The sequence below is a fragment of the Aspergillus thermomutatus genome, assembly GCF_002237265.1.
Source record: "Aspergillus thermomutatus strain HMR AF 39 chromosome Unknown NODE_67, whole genome shotgun sequence".
Taxonomy (NCBI): Eukaryota; Fungi; Ascomycota; class Eurotiomycetes; order Eurotiales; family Aspergillaceae; genus Aspergillus; species Aspergillus thermomutatus.
In genome coordinates, this window is record NW_020798116.1 from 1 (window position 1) to 15,509 (window position 15,509).

Below are 15,509 nucleotides of genomic sequence, written 5' to 3' on the forward strand. Positions count from 1 at the left end.
CTCCCCCGCGTCTGCACACGCTAAACTTTGTTCGCAGGAAGAATCCACTACCGCTGCAAGCTAACGCTGTTTGCTTACGTTGACCTCTCAGCTTTGAAGATCCTGAGGGGGGCCGACAACCGTCGACAGCCCGATCAGAATGGCTTGGGACGGTGCATGTCTCTTCATTGATTAATTGCTTGCTCTGAAAATCCCAGGACTGATATTAACCTCCTTGCACCCCCAGGTTCTCTCCTCGTCAGTTATCCTTCTTCTTGTCTATATCACTATTTGCCATGGCAGATACAATCCTCAAGACGATGGAGACGGTCGAGCATGTCGAGGACAGTCGGTCTCGTGGCCGCTTCCATCTACACAACCTTGGCCATGTTCGTCTGCGCCATGAGCACACCAACGAGGTTATCTTGACTCCAGCTCCGTCACTGGACCCCAATGATCCTCTTCGCTGGTCCACCGCCTACAAGGTCTATATCGCCATTCTTGTCTCCCTGGCCATGGTCATGTGTAATTTCATGGCCGCCGGTCCTACTGTCGCAATGGTGGAAATTGCGACGGATTTCAAAGAAGGGGGAAACACAACGATGAATGACTGGATCAGTCGGGCCGCATACTTTTTCAACAACAGCGCTCTGATGCAAGGCGTCTCATGTCTGTTCTGGGTGCCGCTGCTTAACAAATACGGTCGGCGGCCCATCTACATCTCTGCTTTCATTCTGTACTTCTTCATGATTCTTGGAGCGGGTTTGGCGAAGACGTATGCGGGCGAGATTACCACCCGGACCATCCTGGGGATCGGGGCGGGTGCCGGCGAGTGCCTGGCTCCTGTCACCATTGCTGATGTGTTCTACCTTCACCAGCGGGGTTATGGCATGGCGTGAGTGTCTTCGTTCAGCTGTTGATTCAACGCTCAGAGAAGCTGACGGTCCCTTCGAATAGCATTTACAACGCCGCCTTGAGTGCAGGCGTCGCCTTCGGTATCATCATCTCGGGACTCGTCACGATCAAGCACGACTGGCGCACCATCTACTGGGTGGGCTGCGCTCTGGTCGGTGCTCTGATCCTAGTCGTCATCTTCTTCTTCCCAGAAACTGCCTACCGACGCGTTGGCAACCCCCTCGTGGAACGCTCCGCTGAGATCCAGAAACAGTCGGACAGCAACAACTTGGAATCGGCCTCGATCCCTTCCATTCCTTCCAAGATGAGCTACCTGCGTAGTCTGCGCTTCTGGTCCGGTGAGACATATACCGACGAGTCCTTCTGGCGGATGTTCGTGCGTCCCTTCGGGCTGATCCTCATCCCACCCATCTTCTGGGCGACAATCGTCATGTCGGTGACCATCGGGTTCTTGGTGGCTGTTGTCTCCAATTTCGCCTCCGCGTTCAGTACAACCTACGGCTTTGAGGCCTGGCAATCCGGTCTATGTTTCATCGCCGGCATGTTGGGTTGTTTCCTGGGTACATTCGCCGGTGGTCCGTTTTCCGACTGGGTGGCGGATTACTTTACCAAGCGCAATGGAGGAATCCGTGAGCCTGAGATGCGGTTGCCCGCGATTATCCCCAGCGTGATCGCCGCGCCGCTTTCGCTGGTGCTATATGGATGTGGTATCGCCAATGGCTGGCACTGGATGGTACCTACCGTTGGCCTAGGACTGTGTATGTTATCCTGTTTTCCCTCTGATTGGAACTTTCAGCTGACGCATCGTTATGCAGTATCGTTCGCCATCACCCAGGGCACGAATGTCTCCTTCGTCTACTGTATTGACTCCTTCCGGCCAGTCGCGGGCGAAGTGACGGTCACCCAGCTTGCTTTTAAATGTGAGTTCTCTTACCTCCGTCGGGGTCTGACTCCGCTAACAGCCGCAGCTTGCTTTGGATTCCTGCTTTCCTTCTATACCAATCCGTGGATCAATGAGTCCGGCTATATTGCTGCCTATGGCGCCATGGCGGGTATCTCCGGCGGCTGTCTGCTCTTCTTCATCCCCCTGTTTTTCTGGGGCAAGTCTATCCGACAGGCTGCTATGAAGTGGTCGTTTGTTCAGTTTGTATTCTGGAAGGATGATCGTGAGGTGGGAGAGTAGTCGAAACAGAGACAGCTGCGATTCGTGAGGATTCAATCTGTGGAATTTATTAATTTCAAGCCAATGGTGGGAAATTGATGATTGGATAATAATTTGATGGAATATTCTATCGTTCATGGAGCTCTGATCGCACAATGACTGTTTCTGGGACGTTTTCATTTGTAGATATAACAGCTACCATAAGGAGAACACTCTTTCAAGACCAATTTCGATTCATTTGAATCTGTCTACCCTGCAATGTAACGAACGAACGGATGAAGCAGAAATCCACCGTCTAGAAATACCTTCTATACCAGTAAAACTTTTCACTATAATCGAGCAAGACCAGCTTACTCTTCTCTATCCCCTTCTCGATGGGCACATCCATCGAAGAAATGAATGTCACCAAATACAAGCCAGTCTAATTGTATCAGCCCAATGTGACCGTAATTCCCGCAGTAGCCGAGCAGCTCTGCGTAGCAACATCATCCGACTCCTGATACACCTCGCTGCAGTCACTGTCCCCCGCCGCACAAGTCACGGATGAGCAACTCGAGTCACTAGGTGTCGCCGAGAATCCCGCTGTGATGAATTCCGAATCCGAGCCCAGATCAATTGCTGACAGGTCCCAGTAGAGTGTGTCGCTGTCCTTGGTATACTCGAACTGGAGGACGCTGGCCTCGCTCTCGGTGGTGGCCATCTTGATGGAGATTCCGCCGCCGTTGGAGTTGATCTGGTAGATCTCGGAGTAGGTCTCACCGGAGGCGATGGTTTGCACGGCGCTGGAGGTATCGGAGGTGGACCATAGGTAGACAGTAGTGTCGAGGTTGTTCACAATCTGGACGCTGCTGCTGCTGCTGCTGGTGATACTGGCGCTGGCGCTAGCGCTGGCACTGGTGCTGGTGCTGGTGGAAGTAGTGGTGGTGCTGAAGCTCGCGCTGGAGGTGGTAGTTGGAGCAGTCCAGGCCATGCTGCCACCGGGGTAGAATTGCGGGAGGGCCGAGGCAGCCAGCGCAAAGACTGCTGGGAGAAGGACTTTGGAAAAGAACATTGCGAGTGACCGAGGTAAAGGAGTCTTAGGATTCAAAGAGAGACAGGGACAAAACGTCAATTGATGGTAGAAAGGAGAGTGTGAGGATCGACCTCGTCTAAGGAAAGAATCTATGAAATGAGCGAAGTTGTAAGGACTCGGATGAAGTCAAAGGGGTCGGGGCACGCCTCTGCTATATTTATATCCCATGGTGGAGTAGGGATATCGCGAACACTTGATCAAAACGGTCAGGTCAAACATGTTGAGGCTGTTTCAGCCCTGTTCTCATTGATCCATCATCCAGGTCCATTTCTGGTCAGTAGTGGAGATTTGTTCAATGTTCTGTAAACGGCATCTAGACATTACCAAGTCTGATACTGTTCAGGACCTGAAGATATTATCCGCATAAACACAGCCAATCCAATGCCGCGGCTTATGCAGAGGCTGACACAGCACTAGGCTGTTCTTAAGAATGTCGGCCAATAATGCAGCCCAATTGGCTTCAGTATCCACTGTGGTCTGGACTTCCGAATCCAGACCTTTTTCTGTGGTCCACATGGCCGATTTGCCTGACCAAAATCGTCAGCGCATTACGCACTCACCGGAGATGCTCAGACTGTCACTCTCACTCTCAGGATTAGGAGTGTGCCATAGGATAAATAAATACATAATATTTCTTCGCTGGGAACTCGTGGTATAAACAGAACCAAGTGTGGCTCATCCATGGTAGTGGCGCAGTTCATCAGTGGAATTCGTTGCTTAACGCATTTTTCCACGCAGGTCAACCGTCTCTCATGCCTGGATTTCAGAACGACTGATTATATTGGCTTGTTGGATTTATTTTGAGTCTGCCCGACCCGTTGAGTTGGCGACAGGATCTGGACACTGGTGTTGACCGATTTCAGACTTCTCATAGCTACCTTTACCCATACAGTACGGTGGACTTTGGACCGGAACGCCCTCATATGGCATGATCACTCATAGACTGTGGGAGTATGATCTTAGAGTTCAAAGCCCCTTTCTACTCTGCTAGAGCAATCATCCTGCTTTTGCTCTGCTCTCCACATTTCGGCTCCACTCGATAATCCAGAATGCGGGGTCGGATGGCCGAGGGAGGATCGGGGCGTATGCAGAACAGAGTAGAAGACGGACCTTTATAACTACATTCAACTGTACATCTCAAGTATATTCCCGATATTTCAGATAAACACAAAGCCTTATCTTCTTTCCAGCTATCTCACCTCCCCGTACAATGCATATTATCTGGCGCGACTCGGCCGATCCAGCCGTCTACGAAGAAGCCCGCGTGGGTCGGGTCTTTAACCACCGTCGTCCGCGACGATACCCCCTGGCAGTTGTCAAGGCTATTTGCCCAGACGATATCGTGTCGGCAGTCAAGTTGGCAAAGGAGAAGAATTGCCGCGTCGCTGTGCGCTCCGGGGGACATTCATGGGCTGCTTGGAGTGTGCGTGATGAGTCCATTCTCATAGACTTGGGCAACTACAAACACCTGGAAGTGGATGCAGAGAAGCGCATTGCGCGAGCATCACCCAGTATGACGGGGAAGGAGATCAACGGAAAGCTGGTCAAGGAGTATGGGTTGATGTTCCCCGGGGGTCATTGTCCGGATGTTGGACTAGGGGGATTTCTCCTACAGGGAGGAATGGGGTGGAACTGCCGGGTATGACTCGAAATCCTAGATTATCATGGTTAACTGACTTTTATCAAGGGCTGGGGTTGGGCGTGCGAGAGAGTCAAGGCCGTTGATGTGGTGACGGCAGAAGGAGAACTGCTGCACTGCGACGAGACGCAAAACGAAGAGCTCTACTGGGCTGCTCGAGGTGCCGGTCCAGGTAAGGCCTTTGCCCTATCATCAATTGATCATGGCTGATTTACGATCCATCCTACTGGCAGGCTTCCCTGGGGTGATCACACAATTCCACCTTGAGCTCGTCCCGTATCCCAAACGCGGGTTTCGGTCTTCTGGGTACGTCTACCCCATCAGCAAATACCATGAAGCCTTCAGCTGGATAGTCGCCATCACTCCGGATTTTGACCGCGACACTGAAATCGCCGTCGTGAGCATGTATCCCGAAGACAGCAATGAGATCTGCCTCTTCATTCTCTTCGTGACTCTGAAACACACTCCTGAGGAGGCAGAAGCAGCCCTCACTCCAGCCCAGCAGTCCCGCCCTGCTGGCACCATCGAAGAATGGTTCTGCCGAGAGGACAGCCTGGAGAACCAATACGTCAACCAGGGCAAGGCAAACCCGGAAGGCCATCGCTACTGTGCTGAGAACGCCTACCTGCACAATGACGCGGACGTCCCCAAAGTACTCGAGGAGGCGTTCACCACTTTGCCCCATCGCAAGGCCTTTGCCCTGTGGTACGCGATGAACCCTTGTAGCCGCCGCGACCTGCCGAGTATGGCGCTCAGCATGCAATCAGATCACTACTTTGCGCTGTATACGGTGTGGGAGGACGAGAGGGACGATGCACGGTGCCAGGCGTGGGTGAAGAACGTGATGGAGCGAGTCCAGCGGCATTCGGTTGGAGCGTATCTAGGGGATTCAGATTTCCAGGAACGGCAGACCAGATACTGGGCCGAGAGCAATGGGCGTCGACTGATGGATATTCGCAGGAAATGGGATCCTACCGGCAGGATCTGCGGATATCTGGACAAGGGAGATGTCTCGGGGACTAGGGGGTTGGATAATGTCCATGAATGGGAGACGGTGCCTGCTCAGCTATAGTACGTTTCCATCTTCCAGATGCATTTGATAGATGTGTCCTTTATTATAGATAAGTCCATAGTTCATTTATCCTGTATCACTTTAGTTCGGGACTACACCTAAACCTCTAATCCATAAACACACTGCACACATTCTCCTCTTGCTCTCAAGGTTCAAGAGGTCAGACTGTCTTATTTCTTGCGGATTTGATGTTCTTTCTTAGGCGAATTCCAGTACTTCCTAATCATAGACTTTCTGGCCATCAAGCCACCAAGAGGGGTCATCGGGCAGGTGGGGGAGATGTCGGGATATCAGCCCGTCCCGCGCGGGGACGTGGAGAGTACTCCGGTCTGGACACTCGCTTCACAGACTAAAATAATCCTGGTATATTTATGAAGCGGTCAATTGATAGCTCATACATATCAATTGAGTATCAATACCTTTTTCCATTGTCGTTTCGGTTCAATCAACACGCCCTTGCCCAGCACAATGGAGACGTCGCTACGAGACAAAGTAGCCATAGTAAGCGGTTCCTCCTCTGGCATCGGCGCTGCTATTGTGCGCGAGCTGTCCTCTCGCGGGGCCAAGACGGTGGTCAACTATCCCTTCCCCAGTCTTCAAGCCGAAGCAGACACATTGGTGGCCTCTCTTCCTTCGCCCGCAATTGCTGTAGAGGCAGACATGTCCCGCGCGGATGCTCCTCAGAAGCTAGTCGACGCGGCCGTCTCTCAATGGGGTCGGATCGATATCGTCGTCAACTGCGTTGCGCTGGCAGTCAACAAGCCATTCGAAGAGCAGACGCTGGAAGACTGGGATTTGCTGGTGAACATCAACGGACGGGGCACATTTCTCCTGACGCAGGCGAGCCTAAAGCATCTGACCAAAGGATCCGGTCGGATAGTCAACATCGCAAGTATTTCTGCGCGAGGGCCTCCGCCGAACCAGACAATCTACGCGGGGACCAAGGGGATGGTCGACTCGTTTACCAAGTGCTGGTGAGTTGTGCTGCCATTCTTCCGTGGTTCTTGTATGAATACTGAGCATACCGTGCAGGGCCAAAGAACTCCCTCCCAAGTATGGCTGTACCGTCAATGCCGTCAGTCCTGGTCCAACAATGACCGAGGGTTTTGCTGCTGCCGGCGAGGAGCAGATGAAGATCCTGCAACCGATCATCGATCAGACTCCTGTTGGGCCACGGATGGCTCAGCCGGACGAGATTGCCTACGCTGTGGCCTTTTTGTGCGAGGAACGCGCGCGATGGATCAATGGTGCGCATCTGGTTGCATCCGGGGGCTTGTTCATTGATTAGAGTGGGCAGAGATCTTCATGCTTGGTTGATCACTCTCGTATCTACATCCTTGAAGGAGGTTGGACGTACATAGTAATATCTAGGATCGAAGTGAAAGAAGCTGTTTGCTATAGACATAATCTGAGATGCGGCAGTAGCCAAATTAAATATCAATGGGCCTTATCCTAGCGGATGAAGATCATCACTTTTCGTGCTCAACCTGGACAAAGAATCTCCACTAGTACAAGCACAATTAATCAAAGCCACGAGTCCAGATTTCAAGGCCTTAAGTAGAGCAGTATGGCAAGGACAAATTAAGCTGAAGTGTCAATAATTAAGGTGCGCAAGCCGTCTCTCATCTAAGCAGCCGGTTGCGCAACATCCGCTGGTGCATCCAAAGGAGCACGGCCAGCCTCGGGATGGAGACGTTTCTCACCATGTGGATGCATTCCCTCGGGTCTCTCTTTTCCACTATAATAGAAATTGAAGATCTCAAAGCACATGGCACAGAGAGTCCAGAAGCTGCACACTGAGTTAGCACACTCGAGTGCAATCCACACACCAGCTATCAACTTACAAAGCCAAGAAGGAGAAGGCTTCAGCGGTTCTCTTCCGGGCACAAGCGGTTGAAACACCCCAATAGAACCATCGACAGTTCTCCTGTCCAATGTGCTGGGCAAGGAAGATGAATGCTGCAAGCCACCTATTCATCACTCGTTTAGTACTGACATCTCGAGAAACACGGAGAGTGGGTAAGCTACAGGTAGGAAAAGACAATGTCCAAGGGCAGCATATAGCCGCGATTACGCTTCATAGTTGACACTACCATCGCGGGAATGTAGAACGCGGTTGATAGAACAGCCTGTCAGAGTCAGAAACGCGCTTTCCCATCATCTAGGCGCAATAGACGTACGATCACCAACGGATAGACCACTCGGTAGCCATCCGTCTTGGTCACGGCCCAAGCAGTGACGCCCATGACAATGATGGCGCTCAGCCATGCGAACAGTCGGACAACGAAGAGAAACGGGCGGATAGCATCTCTTGAACTCCAGGCCATTTTTGACGTTGTTGGTGTGTACGGTCAGCTCAGTTCCAATAGATTAGGATATTTCTGCAGCTTGTGTACATGACTACATCTAAGGATTTTCAGGGCTCTTAACAGTTTTGGCTGTCATGCGGCGTGACTCGGAGCCGAATGTCATGAAATCATTGATCGAAATGGCGCTCAAATCGGACAGGAGGACCAGTTGGCCGAACCACGGGGATGAGCCAGTGGCTGGAGTCTAGCATGAAAATCCGTCACACGACCAGCAAATTAGTATAAGAGGGATATATCTAGTGGTTACATCAAATATTATTCAATGACATACTAAGTATTGTGCAGGGCCCGGGTACGGCATCTTCTGCTAGTGCTCCTACCCAGCAGATGGATACACTGAGAGTAATCCGGAATGATCGGATTCAGATATACAATGATTTAGTATATCCTTGCTATGTACAGTCGCTGTAGATTTGTATATATCTTGCTCAATTACCATATCGCCGGCCCGACCGGAGCCCCGACGTCGAACAACCACATTGACCCCATGCTTCCGGGATCGCGAAAGATATCCGACATCTAGTACGCTGTTAGCATGCAACAAATGAGTGGCAACTGCTACTGACCATAAAGTCGCAGTCCTCTGAAAGATCGGGCGTCGGGTTCATATATATCTGGGGAACGGCATCCCCAGCCCTCTCTATCTGTAGCACCGCCGCCATTTCCTCCAGGACCGGCAGACATTTCTCTTCCGCCTCTTCGACAGCCTTGATCAGTAATGGTGGAATATCGTCGCCTCGAAGCCCCCGCAAAAGACCCTCAATCTGAGCAGCGAGAGCACAAGTAAGCAGGTATCCTTTGGTATTCGTCTCTCCGGCCTCAACCCAGCGGAAACACCAAGCCTGTGCACTTCTGATTACCTGAAGCAGATCCTGCCGGAGCGGAAGAGGATTCAGGCCATCATCTTCGTAGATCTGCGCCCTCAGCTCAGCAGCGATGGAGAAAACAGCCTGGAAAGAAAGAATGCGGATGACTCCCGCGCCACAGACAACCAAACGCACAAGGTCAGTATCCGAGTGGTCCTGCGCAATCTGAGGATGCGCAGAAGAAGTTCCTGAAGGATGTGTTAAATACCAGATTTTGAGCGAGTTCTCCACCACGACTTTCCGAGAGAATGCGTAAGCGGTTCCGTGCAGCGATGGACCGAAGAAGGGCATGTGCAGCGCAGACAGGTAGCCACGCATAAGAAAGTCGACAGTCTGAATGGCGAACTGAGGTGGTGGTGGTTCTCTGTTAGAGCTGCATTTTTGGAGCGTGCGGCAGAGTGTCCTGTATGAAGCCCGGAGTTCTGCATCAAGCCGGAGAGTCTCCTCGTAGGTGCCGGAAGAGCCCAGGTCATTCAGGAATTTAGCTACAGCAAGGCGAATGGGAAATGTCTTGCGTAGAGATATGGAGACAGATACATCAGTAAACTCATCGTCCGGCTTTGGCACAGGGTGTTCCGCTACAAGCTGGTCATCGTCAAAATTGGCCGGAGATTCGGTGTCGAAGTCACCAACGGACAGCAAGGGCGGGCCTCCAGATGTAAGGCTTGATTGCAGTGCGATCTCCAGAATAGTATTCCACAATCTTCGGCGCATCTCGGCAGTGTACGTATTCTGATTAGGAAGGCGATGGGGATCCCGATGTAATCCGAGATAGATTGCTTTTCTGAACAATGCGCCCGCCGCGAACCAGACGGAGTCGCCACCTATGCCAACTATCTCTCGAGCCAGCAAAAGTAGAATGTGTGTCTGCAGGGACTGGATGTCCAGTCGGGACTTGAACTTCGGCTCGGAAACCCAAGTCTCTGCCTCGTATACCCATCGCAAGGCTGAAGAACGGAGAGTATATTTTTCATCGTATACGGCTGCTCCAATGGCGAGCACCAGCTTCAGCTGCATCAGAAATCCAGTATCAGGTTGACCGCCAGACACCCAGAGCGCTTCATAGTCCCTCTTGAAAGTAGGAATATGAAGGACACGAAACACCGTTTCCGTCGTCCGACAATAACAGTGTACAAGCTCGTCCGCTATATCTTTCGGGGGAAGCTGGTTCGTTGGCTGTAAAGGCCATGGGGGAGCGCGGCGCGATTTGATCACTCGCGCCAATTGTTTACATTGTTGAATGTCGGCAAAGGCCTTGGAATTTTCCTCTCGCAGCTGTGGCTCCGTCGTTTCCCAGATATCCTGGAACTATCAGGTGCTCAGTCATGGCTCATGAGCAATAGAAAGATTGCCAACGGCGTACCAGAATGATAGTATTATACCAATGGCTTTGGCCAAATAGGCGCCGCTTATGTGTAACGCTACGAGTCTTGACTTGACCGACTTCGCGATGGACATGGAATATCCCACTCAAACGAGATGATGTTGTTTCTATGTTGGAATCAGGCGTCGAGGCAGATGGCTGAATTGCGTGTGCAGCTCTGGATAGCTGTTCTTCCAGCTCCCGAATGCGGGTTCTCAGCGACTCGACTTCTTGAGCCGATGTTTGACTAGTAACCGTTGATGCCCTTGACGAAGTCGTTCCCGGGGCACTTGACACATGGCTCGATGCTGCCGATCGGCCCCTGATCGACGCTTGTGTGACCGGAGGCGGTTGAACCAGAATTCTTTCCCCGGGTCTGAGCAACTGCCGGGGCGGAGAGTGGGGATTGTCGTACACGCAACTCGCATTTTTGGAACGAACGCAATTGCCACAGGGATTCTCACGATCGCATCTGATCTTGCGTCTTCTGCATAGAGTGCATGAACTGCGTGACATGGACGTCAGCACTACTAAGTCTGAGCAGGAATACCACGGCTATCGCGTACACTGCGGGCCTCCGGCGTTTACGTCCAGTGACGCAGAACATGGACTCTTCATCTCCCACTTCTTTGTGCATATATTCTGATGTGTGGTAAATGGAATCAGAATGGTAAAGATGGCAATTGATGACCAGGTAGTATGAAAATGATGAAATTAGGATCGTAATCTGTAGGTAGATTGATGTTCGGGAATTGCGCTAATGGTCCGTCTGGCGCGCCATTTCCCGAGTCGGTCATTGGCCATTTTGGGAAAAGCCACCGGAAGGAGAGCAAAAACGAAATAAAAAAAAATGGTCCCTACGAGGGTCGAACTCGCGACCTTGGCGTTATTAGCACCACGCTCTAACCGACTGAGCTAAAGGACCTTTTGTTGAAAGCTTGGTCCCTTTAAAGCTACATAAAGCAAAGTCACTACCACCGGCATCTTTCGTGTCTTTGCATCCATGTACAGTCAAGATGGTCATGGTAACATGAAAGACTCAATCTGGCTCAGACCCTCAGTGCGTCTTTTCAAAATTCAGTCTCCTATCCTGTCCCTATTTATCTCATTCGGCAACGTTTGGCTGTGGATTGTTGATGCCTGCTTGATGTCACCAAAGATATATATTTAGTTGGAACATCCTATGCAGTATCGCCCACTATGATCAACCACTATTGCCTTTCGCTCATCGATGTGAACAACCATACTATCGAGAAAGAAAATTTGTGGTGAGATTGGCACTCAACATCGATGTTCATTATTTCTGATTCAATTCTCCTGACAGGCCAATTCCTTTATGATGATCTGATACCCGCCCGAAAACTCGAGGATTCAATCTCGACTTTAGAGGAGAAGGAGAGACAAGCCTTCTTGTCTTTTGTCAATCACATGCTTGCCTGGCTTCCGGAAGACAGACAGACAGCGGGTGAGTTGATGGAACACCCGTTCCTTAACGGCTGAAGGCAAGAAAGCTCTCTAGACTTGTCGACCCTCATACAATATTTGATTGAGATAGAATCAGGGCGCTCAACTGGATCTGTTAAGGTAATCTCGGTTTGGAATCGTCCTATCTGCACAAAGACCAGCTGGAGAAGGGCAAGGTGAATGGGAATAGAAATGCTCAGTCGGAGATTGCCAGGCTTCTGCTTAATGCGGGAGCCGGAAGCACTATTCTCCCCATGCTACTGATCCTGCAAAGGAGAACGTCACTCGCCGGTAGCTGTCTAACTGGAGGTTATCGCTGTCTGACAGTTCATAGCCTGTATGATGAAAAGGTTGAGATGGCCCAGACCGAGGCATGGATTTCTTACTCGCTCTTGTGCCGCTAGAGGTTTATGAAACATCCGGCAAAACTCCACACCAAAATCATTTTAGTACTGGGTTCACTCTCTAACGCCGGCTATTAACAATAAATCAATCTTGACTCAGTAGCCATCATCCTTAATTCGGAGACAACAATCAGACCCGAGTGACTATCATTCCCCGTCTTTCTTTGCCTGTTATACGAGCCACCGAATGCAATTATCTTCATGTTTTCCAGCAAAATCAATACCTGCAGATTATCTATGCCCAGCATTTCGAAATGAATATTCTTGGACCAACTAGTAGTTAGTGGGAAGGAGTAAGCTTCGGCCGCCGAGTCTGGGCATTTGCTTGGAGCCAAAGTGTCTCAAGAGACCAGTTCTGAAAAGGGGAATCATTACAGGGTGGAGTGGATCCCCCCGAAATAGATATCCATTGATGCTTCGCTGACCAAAGTAGTCTTAGTCTGGGTTACTGCTCGTGTCATCGATTCTAGGTTGTAATGAGCCTTGGGACCTTCTCTCCTTCTAGATTGTACCCTGTGGTTTGAAAAAAGATCATCCTTTTAGGCTGTCGGTAAAGTGTCGCCTCGTCGGGCCTGGTTCCGTGAAGATAGTTGACTGCCGAAGCTGGGCTGCGTCTGCACTTCTGCAGAAGAGGGAAATAAACCCTAAGCTTTTAGCCGCTGGGATAATCTGGGGAAACCATTGATGCCGAGAAGCAAGATCATCCAAGACAAAGCTTACTCCCTGGGGTGGAGTTATCATTGAGCTAAGATGCCCGAAAATGTGTCAATTTAGCCGAAAAAAGCATATAAGGAGGACCTGTCCTCCTTGGGAAAGCACTCTGATAATCGTCACTCTTATTCAATAGAGCCCCTGAAGTCAAGTATCAAAATGATCTCCTTTTCCTCGCTTAGCTTTGGTCTCGCCGCTATCGCCGGCGCGTTTGCTCTTCCGGGGGACCAGTCCGTCAACTTGGCGGAACGCCAGACCATCACTTCCAGCCAGACCGGCACAAACAATGGGTACTATTATTCTTTCTGGACCAACGGTGCCGGATCGGTGCAATACACCAACGGCGCCGGCGGCGAATATAGTGTGACCTGGGCGAATCAGAACGGTGGTGACTTTACCTGCGGGAAGGGCTGGAATCCTGGCAGTGAACAGTAAGTAAAGTCAGAGAGTTATTAAAAAGACAGGGGAAAGTACTAAGCTTCCTTATTAGAGACATTACCTTCTCTGGCACCTTCAGTCCCTCCGGAAATGCCTACCTCTCCGTGTATGGATGGACGACTGGCCCCCTGGTCGAATACTACATCCTCGAGAACTATGGCAGCTACAACCCTGGATCGAGCATGACACACAAGGGCACCGTCACCAGCGACGGATCCACCTACGACATCTACGAGCACCAACAGGTCAACCAGCCTTCGATCTCCGGCACGGCCACCTTCAACCAGTACTGGTCCATCCGCCAAAACAAGCGGTCCAGTGGCACCGTCACCACCGCGAATCACTTCAAGGCCTGGGCTAGCCTGGGGATGAACCTGGGTACCCATAACTATCAGATCGTCTCCACTGAAGGTTACGAGAGCAGCGGTACCTCGACCATCACGGTCTCATCTGGTGGCTCCTCTTCAGGCGGAAGCAGTGGCAGCTCTTCAACTACTTCCTCAGGCAGCTCCTCTACTGGCGGCTCCGGCAGTGTAAGTCCTCTTCCAACTGACTGTGGGGAGGTGTCTTTCTGACTGTGAATAGTGCTCTGCTTTGTACGGCCAATGCGGTGGAATCGGCTGGTCTGGCCCTACTTGCTGCTCTTCGGGCACTTGCAAGGTCTCGAACTCGTACTACTCTCAGTGCTTGTAGCACTTTTATGCAGGGAATCCTATGCACATCATGGGGCACATCCAGATGGTGCACAAGAGTCTGATATGGTTCAAATATGACGATGGATATTAATGAGTGGTAATCCTGTCGCTCTCGTCGTCTTAGATATAGTCAAGATATTACTACATAGGACATTAATCGACAGTGCCACTTTACTGATTTGAGCTCCTAGGATCTATTCTCACCCATGTCAAGGGATCCTTCTCCGCGTCGGTTGGGTTCTTTGAATATTCTAGACTTGCATTAGGGTTGCGCACATATGTCCGCATGGAATAGTATTTGACGATTTGCTCATCTACAAATGAGGTGCGCGACTAGGTGCGGTAGGTCATGGCGATTCTCCGGAATTATAACTCCTGAATCATATCTAATTTTACCGGTGGCGTATACTTTCCTCGTCTGATAATCCACTCTTCTGCAGACGTACTGCACCCAGAAATTCAACCAGTCTAATGATACCGTCGACATACCGAGTGGATTATCAAACGTCGATTTCCTATCAAGTTCATCAAAATAGGCCCGAAGCTGACCAAAAACGTTGCTGTTCTGGATCCGTAAGTCTTCGTCCTGCAACATTATGCAGGCAAGTTTGCAGGAAATCATACAAAGACAGGATACTAGACTGACTAGGAAAGTCATAGGATAAGCAGCTGTTAGTGTCATGAGGACTTTTTAACCAAACGGAGTGATGGGTGATCCACTGACTGTTTCTCTAAGGGTCACCAATATGACAGCATGGTGTTGGGCTGAAATCTTTCTGTAAGGAGTAAGTAAATTTGCATAAACAGGAATGGAGTATACAGGACCTGTTCTAGCTTTTATTGGGGATAAGAACAAGGCAGATCGTTGGTATATGTCCCAATACCCTGTTTTTCTTCCCATATGATGTTCCCAACATTGTTGTAAGGGTGTCATTTGTCATGCACAGTGAAATCAACCCATGTGGGAAGTAAGAAAACACCGGATTCCCTCTGGATGGAGAGTGTATCAACGTTAAAAGGAGGTCTGAACTTTGTTGCCCGACTTTTTGGATCATGCCCCCGTCAACCTGGCGAGGAAAAAGTTGTTTCGAGTAATACCATCCGTACAAAATGGGTAGGAAGCCCGTGTGTCCTAACTTGCTTTCAAGATGTGCTGGTGACGCACGTAGCAGGATCCATTGAGGAACCGGATATCAAATGGAAGTAACCTCCAGCGACATTCCTTGGCTCGTGAGTGTTGCATATGAATTACGCGAGGGGAGAAACAAGGTCTAGTGATCATGCACCGAGGATGTGGCGTTGATTCTCTGATTTATCTAGTTTCTGCTCGCACCCTTGCATCCAGCACTGAAGAGTGGCC

The 15,509-nt window shown here is 50.6% G+C and overlaps 7 protein-coding genes across 7 annotated transcripts; 4 read left to right on the plus strand and 3 right to left on the minus strand.

Annotated features, from left to right (window-relative positions):
- Positions 1 to 275: 275 nt before the first annotated feature.
- On the plus strand, positions 276 to 2,077 carry CDV56_100081 (putative MFS transporter; the record flags this gene model as incomplete). Its single annotated transcript, XM_026753700.1, has 4 exons — positions 276 to 874; positions 937 to 1,652; positions 1,710 to 1,814; positions 1,863 to 2,077. 4 exons carry the CDS (start codon positions 276 to 278, stop codon positions 2,075 to 2,077), a joined length of 1,635 nt encoding a protein of 544 aa, XP_026615385.1.
- Positions 2,078 to 2,486: 409 nt separating this feature from the next.
- On the minus strand, positions 2,487 to 3,107 carry CDV56_100555 (putative GPI anchored cell wall protein; the record flags this gene model as incomplete). The annotated part of the gene is made up of 1 exon (XM_026754174.1): positions 2,487 to 3,107. The coding sequence occupies one exon, from the start codon at positions 3,105 to 3,107 to the stop codon at positions 2,487 to 2,489; it is 621 nt and encodes a 206-aa protein (XP_026615386.1).
- A 1,231-nt stretch (positions 3,108 to 4,338) lies between these two features.
- CDV56_100860 (FAD-binding oxidoreductase) lies at positions 4,339 to 5,839 on the plus strand (the record flags this gene model as incomplete). Its single annotated transcript, XM_026754479.1, has 3 exons — positions 4,339 to 4,767; positions 4,816 to 4,939; positions 5,001 to 5,839. 3 exons carry the CDS (start codon positions 4,339 to 4,341, stop codon positions 5,837 to 5,839), a joined length of 1,392 nt encoding a protein of 463 aa, XP_026615387.1.
- A 468-nt stretch (positions 5,840 to 6,307) lies between these two features.
- On the plus strand, positions 6,308 to 7,127 carry CDV56_101159 (SDR family NAD(P)-dependent oxidoreductase; the record flags this gene model as incomplete). Its single annotated transcript, XM_026754778.1, has 2 exons — positions 6,308 to 6,813; positions 6,872 to 7,127. 2 exons carry the CDS (start codon positions 6,308 to 6,310, stop codon positions 7,125 to 7,127), a joined length of 762 nt encoding a protein of 253 aa, XP_026615388.1.
- Positions 7,128 to 7,465: 338 nt separating this feature from the next.
- Positions 7,466 to 8,166, minus strand: CDV56_101342 (MARVEL domain-containing protein; the record flags this gene model as incomplete). The annotated part of the gene is made up of 4 exons (XM_026754961.1): positions 7,466 to 7,628; positions 7,684 to 7,809; positions 7,868 to 7,968; positions 8,020 to 8,166. 4 exons carry the CDS (start codon positions 8,164 to 8,166, stop codon positions 7,466 to 7,468), a joined length of 537 nt encoding a protein of 178 aa, XP_026615389.1.
- Positions 8,167 to 8,640: 474 nt separating this feature from the next.
- Positions 8,641 to 11,074, minus strand: CDV56_101517 (fungal specific transcription factor domain-containing protein; the record flags this gene model as incomplete). Its single annotated transcript, XM_026755136.1, has 4 exons — positions 8,641 to 8,727; positions 8,775 to 10,382; positions 10,438 to 10,813; positions 10,902 to 11,074. 4 exons carry the CDS (start codon positions 11,072 to 11,074, stop codon positions 8,641 to 8,643), a joined length of 2,244 nt encoding a protein of 747 aa, XP_026615390.1.
- Positions 11,075 to 13,175: 2,101 nt separating this feature from the next.
- Positions 13,176 to 14,147, plus strand: CDV56_102144 (uncharacterized protein; the record flags this gene model as incomplete). The annotated part of the gene is made up of 3 exons (XM_026755763.1): positions 13,176 to 13,447; positions 13,507 to 13,987; positions 14,040 to 14,147. The coding sequence occupies 3 exons, from the start codon at positions 13,176 to 13,178 to the stop codon at positions 14,145 to 14,147; spliced, it is 861 nt and encodes a 286-aa protein (XP_026615391.1).
- Positions 14,148 to 15,509: the final 1,362 nt, after the last annotated feature.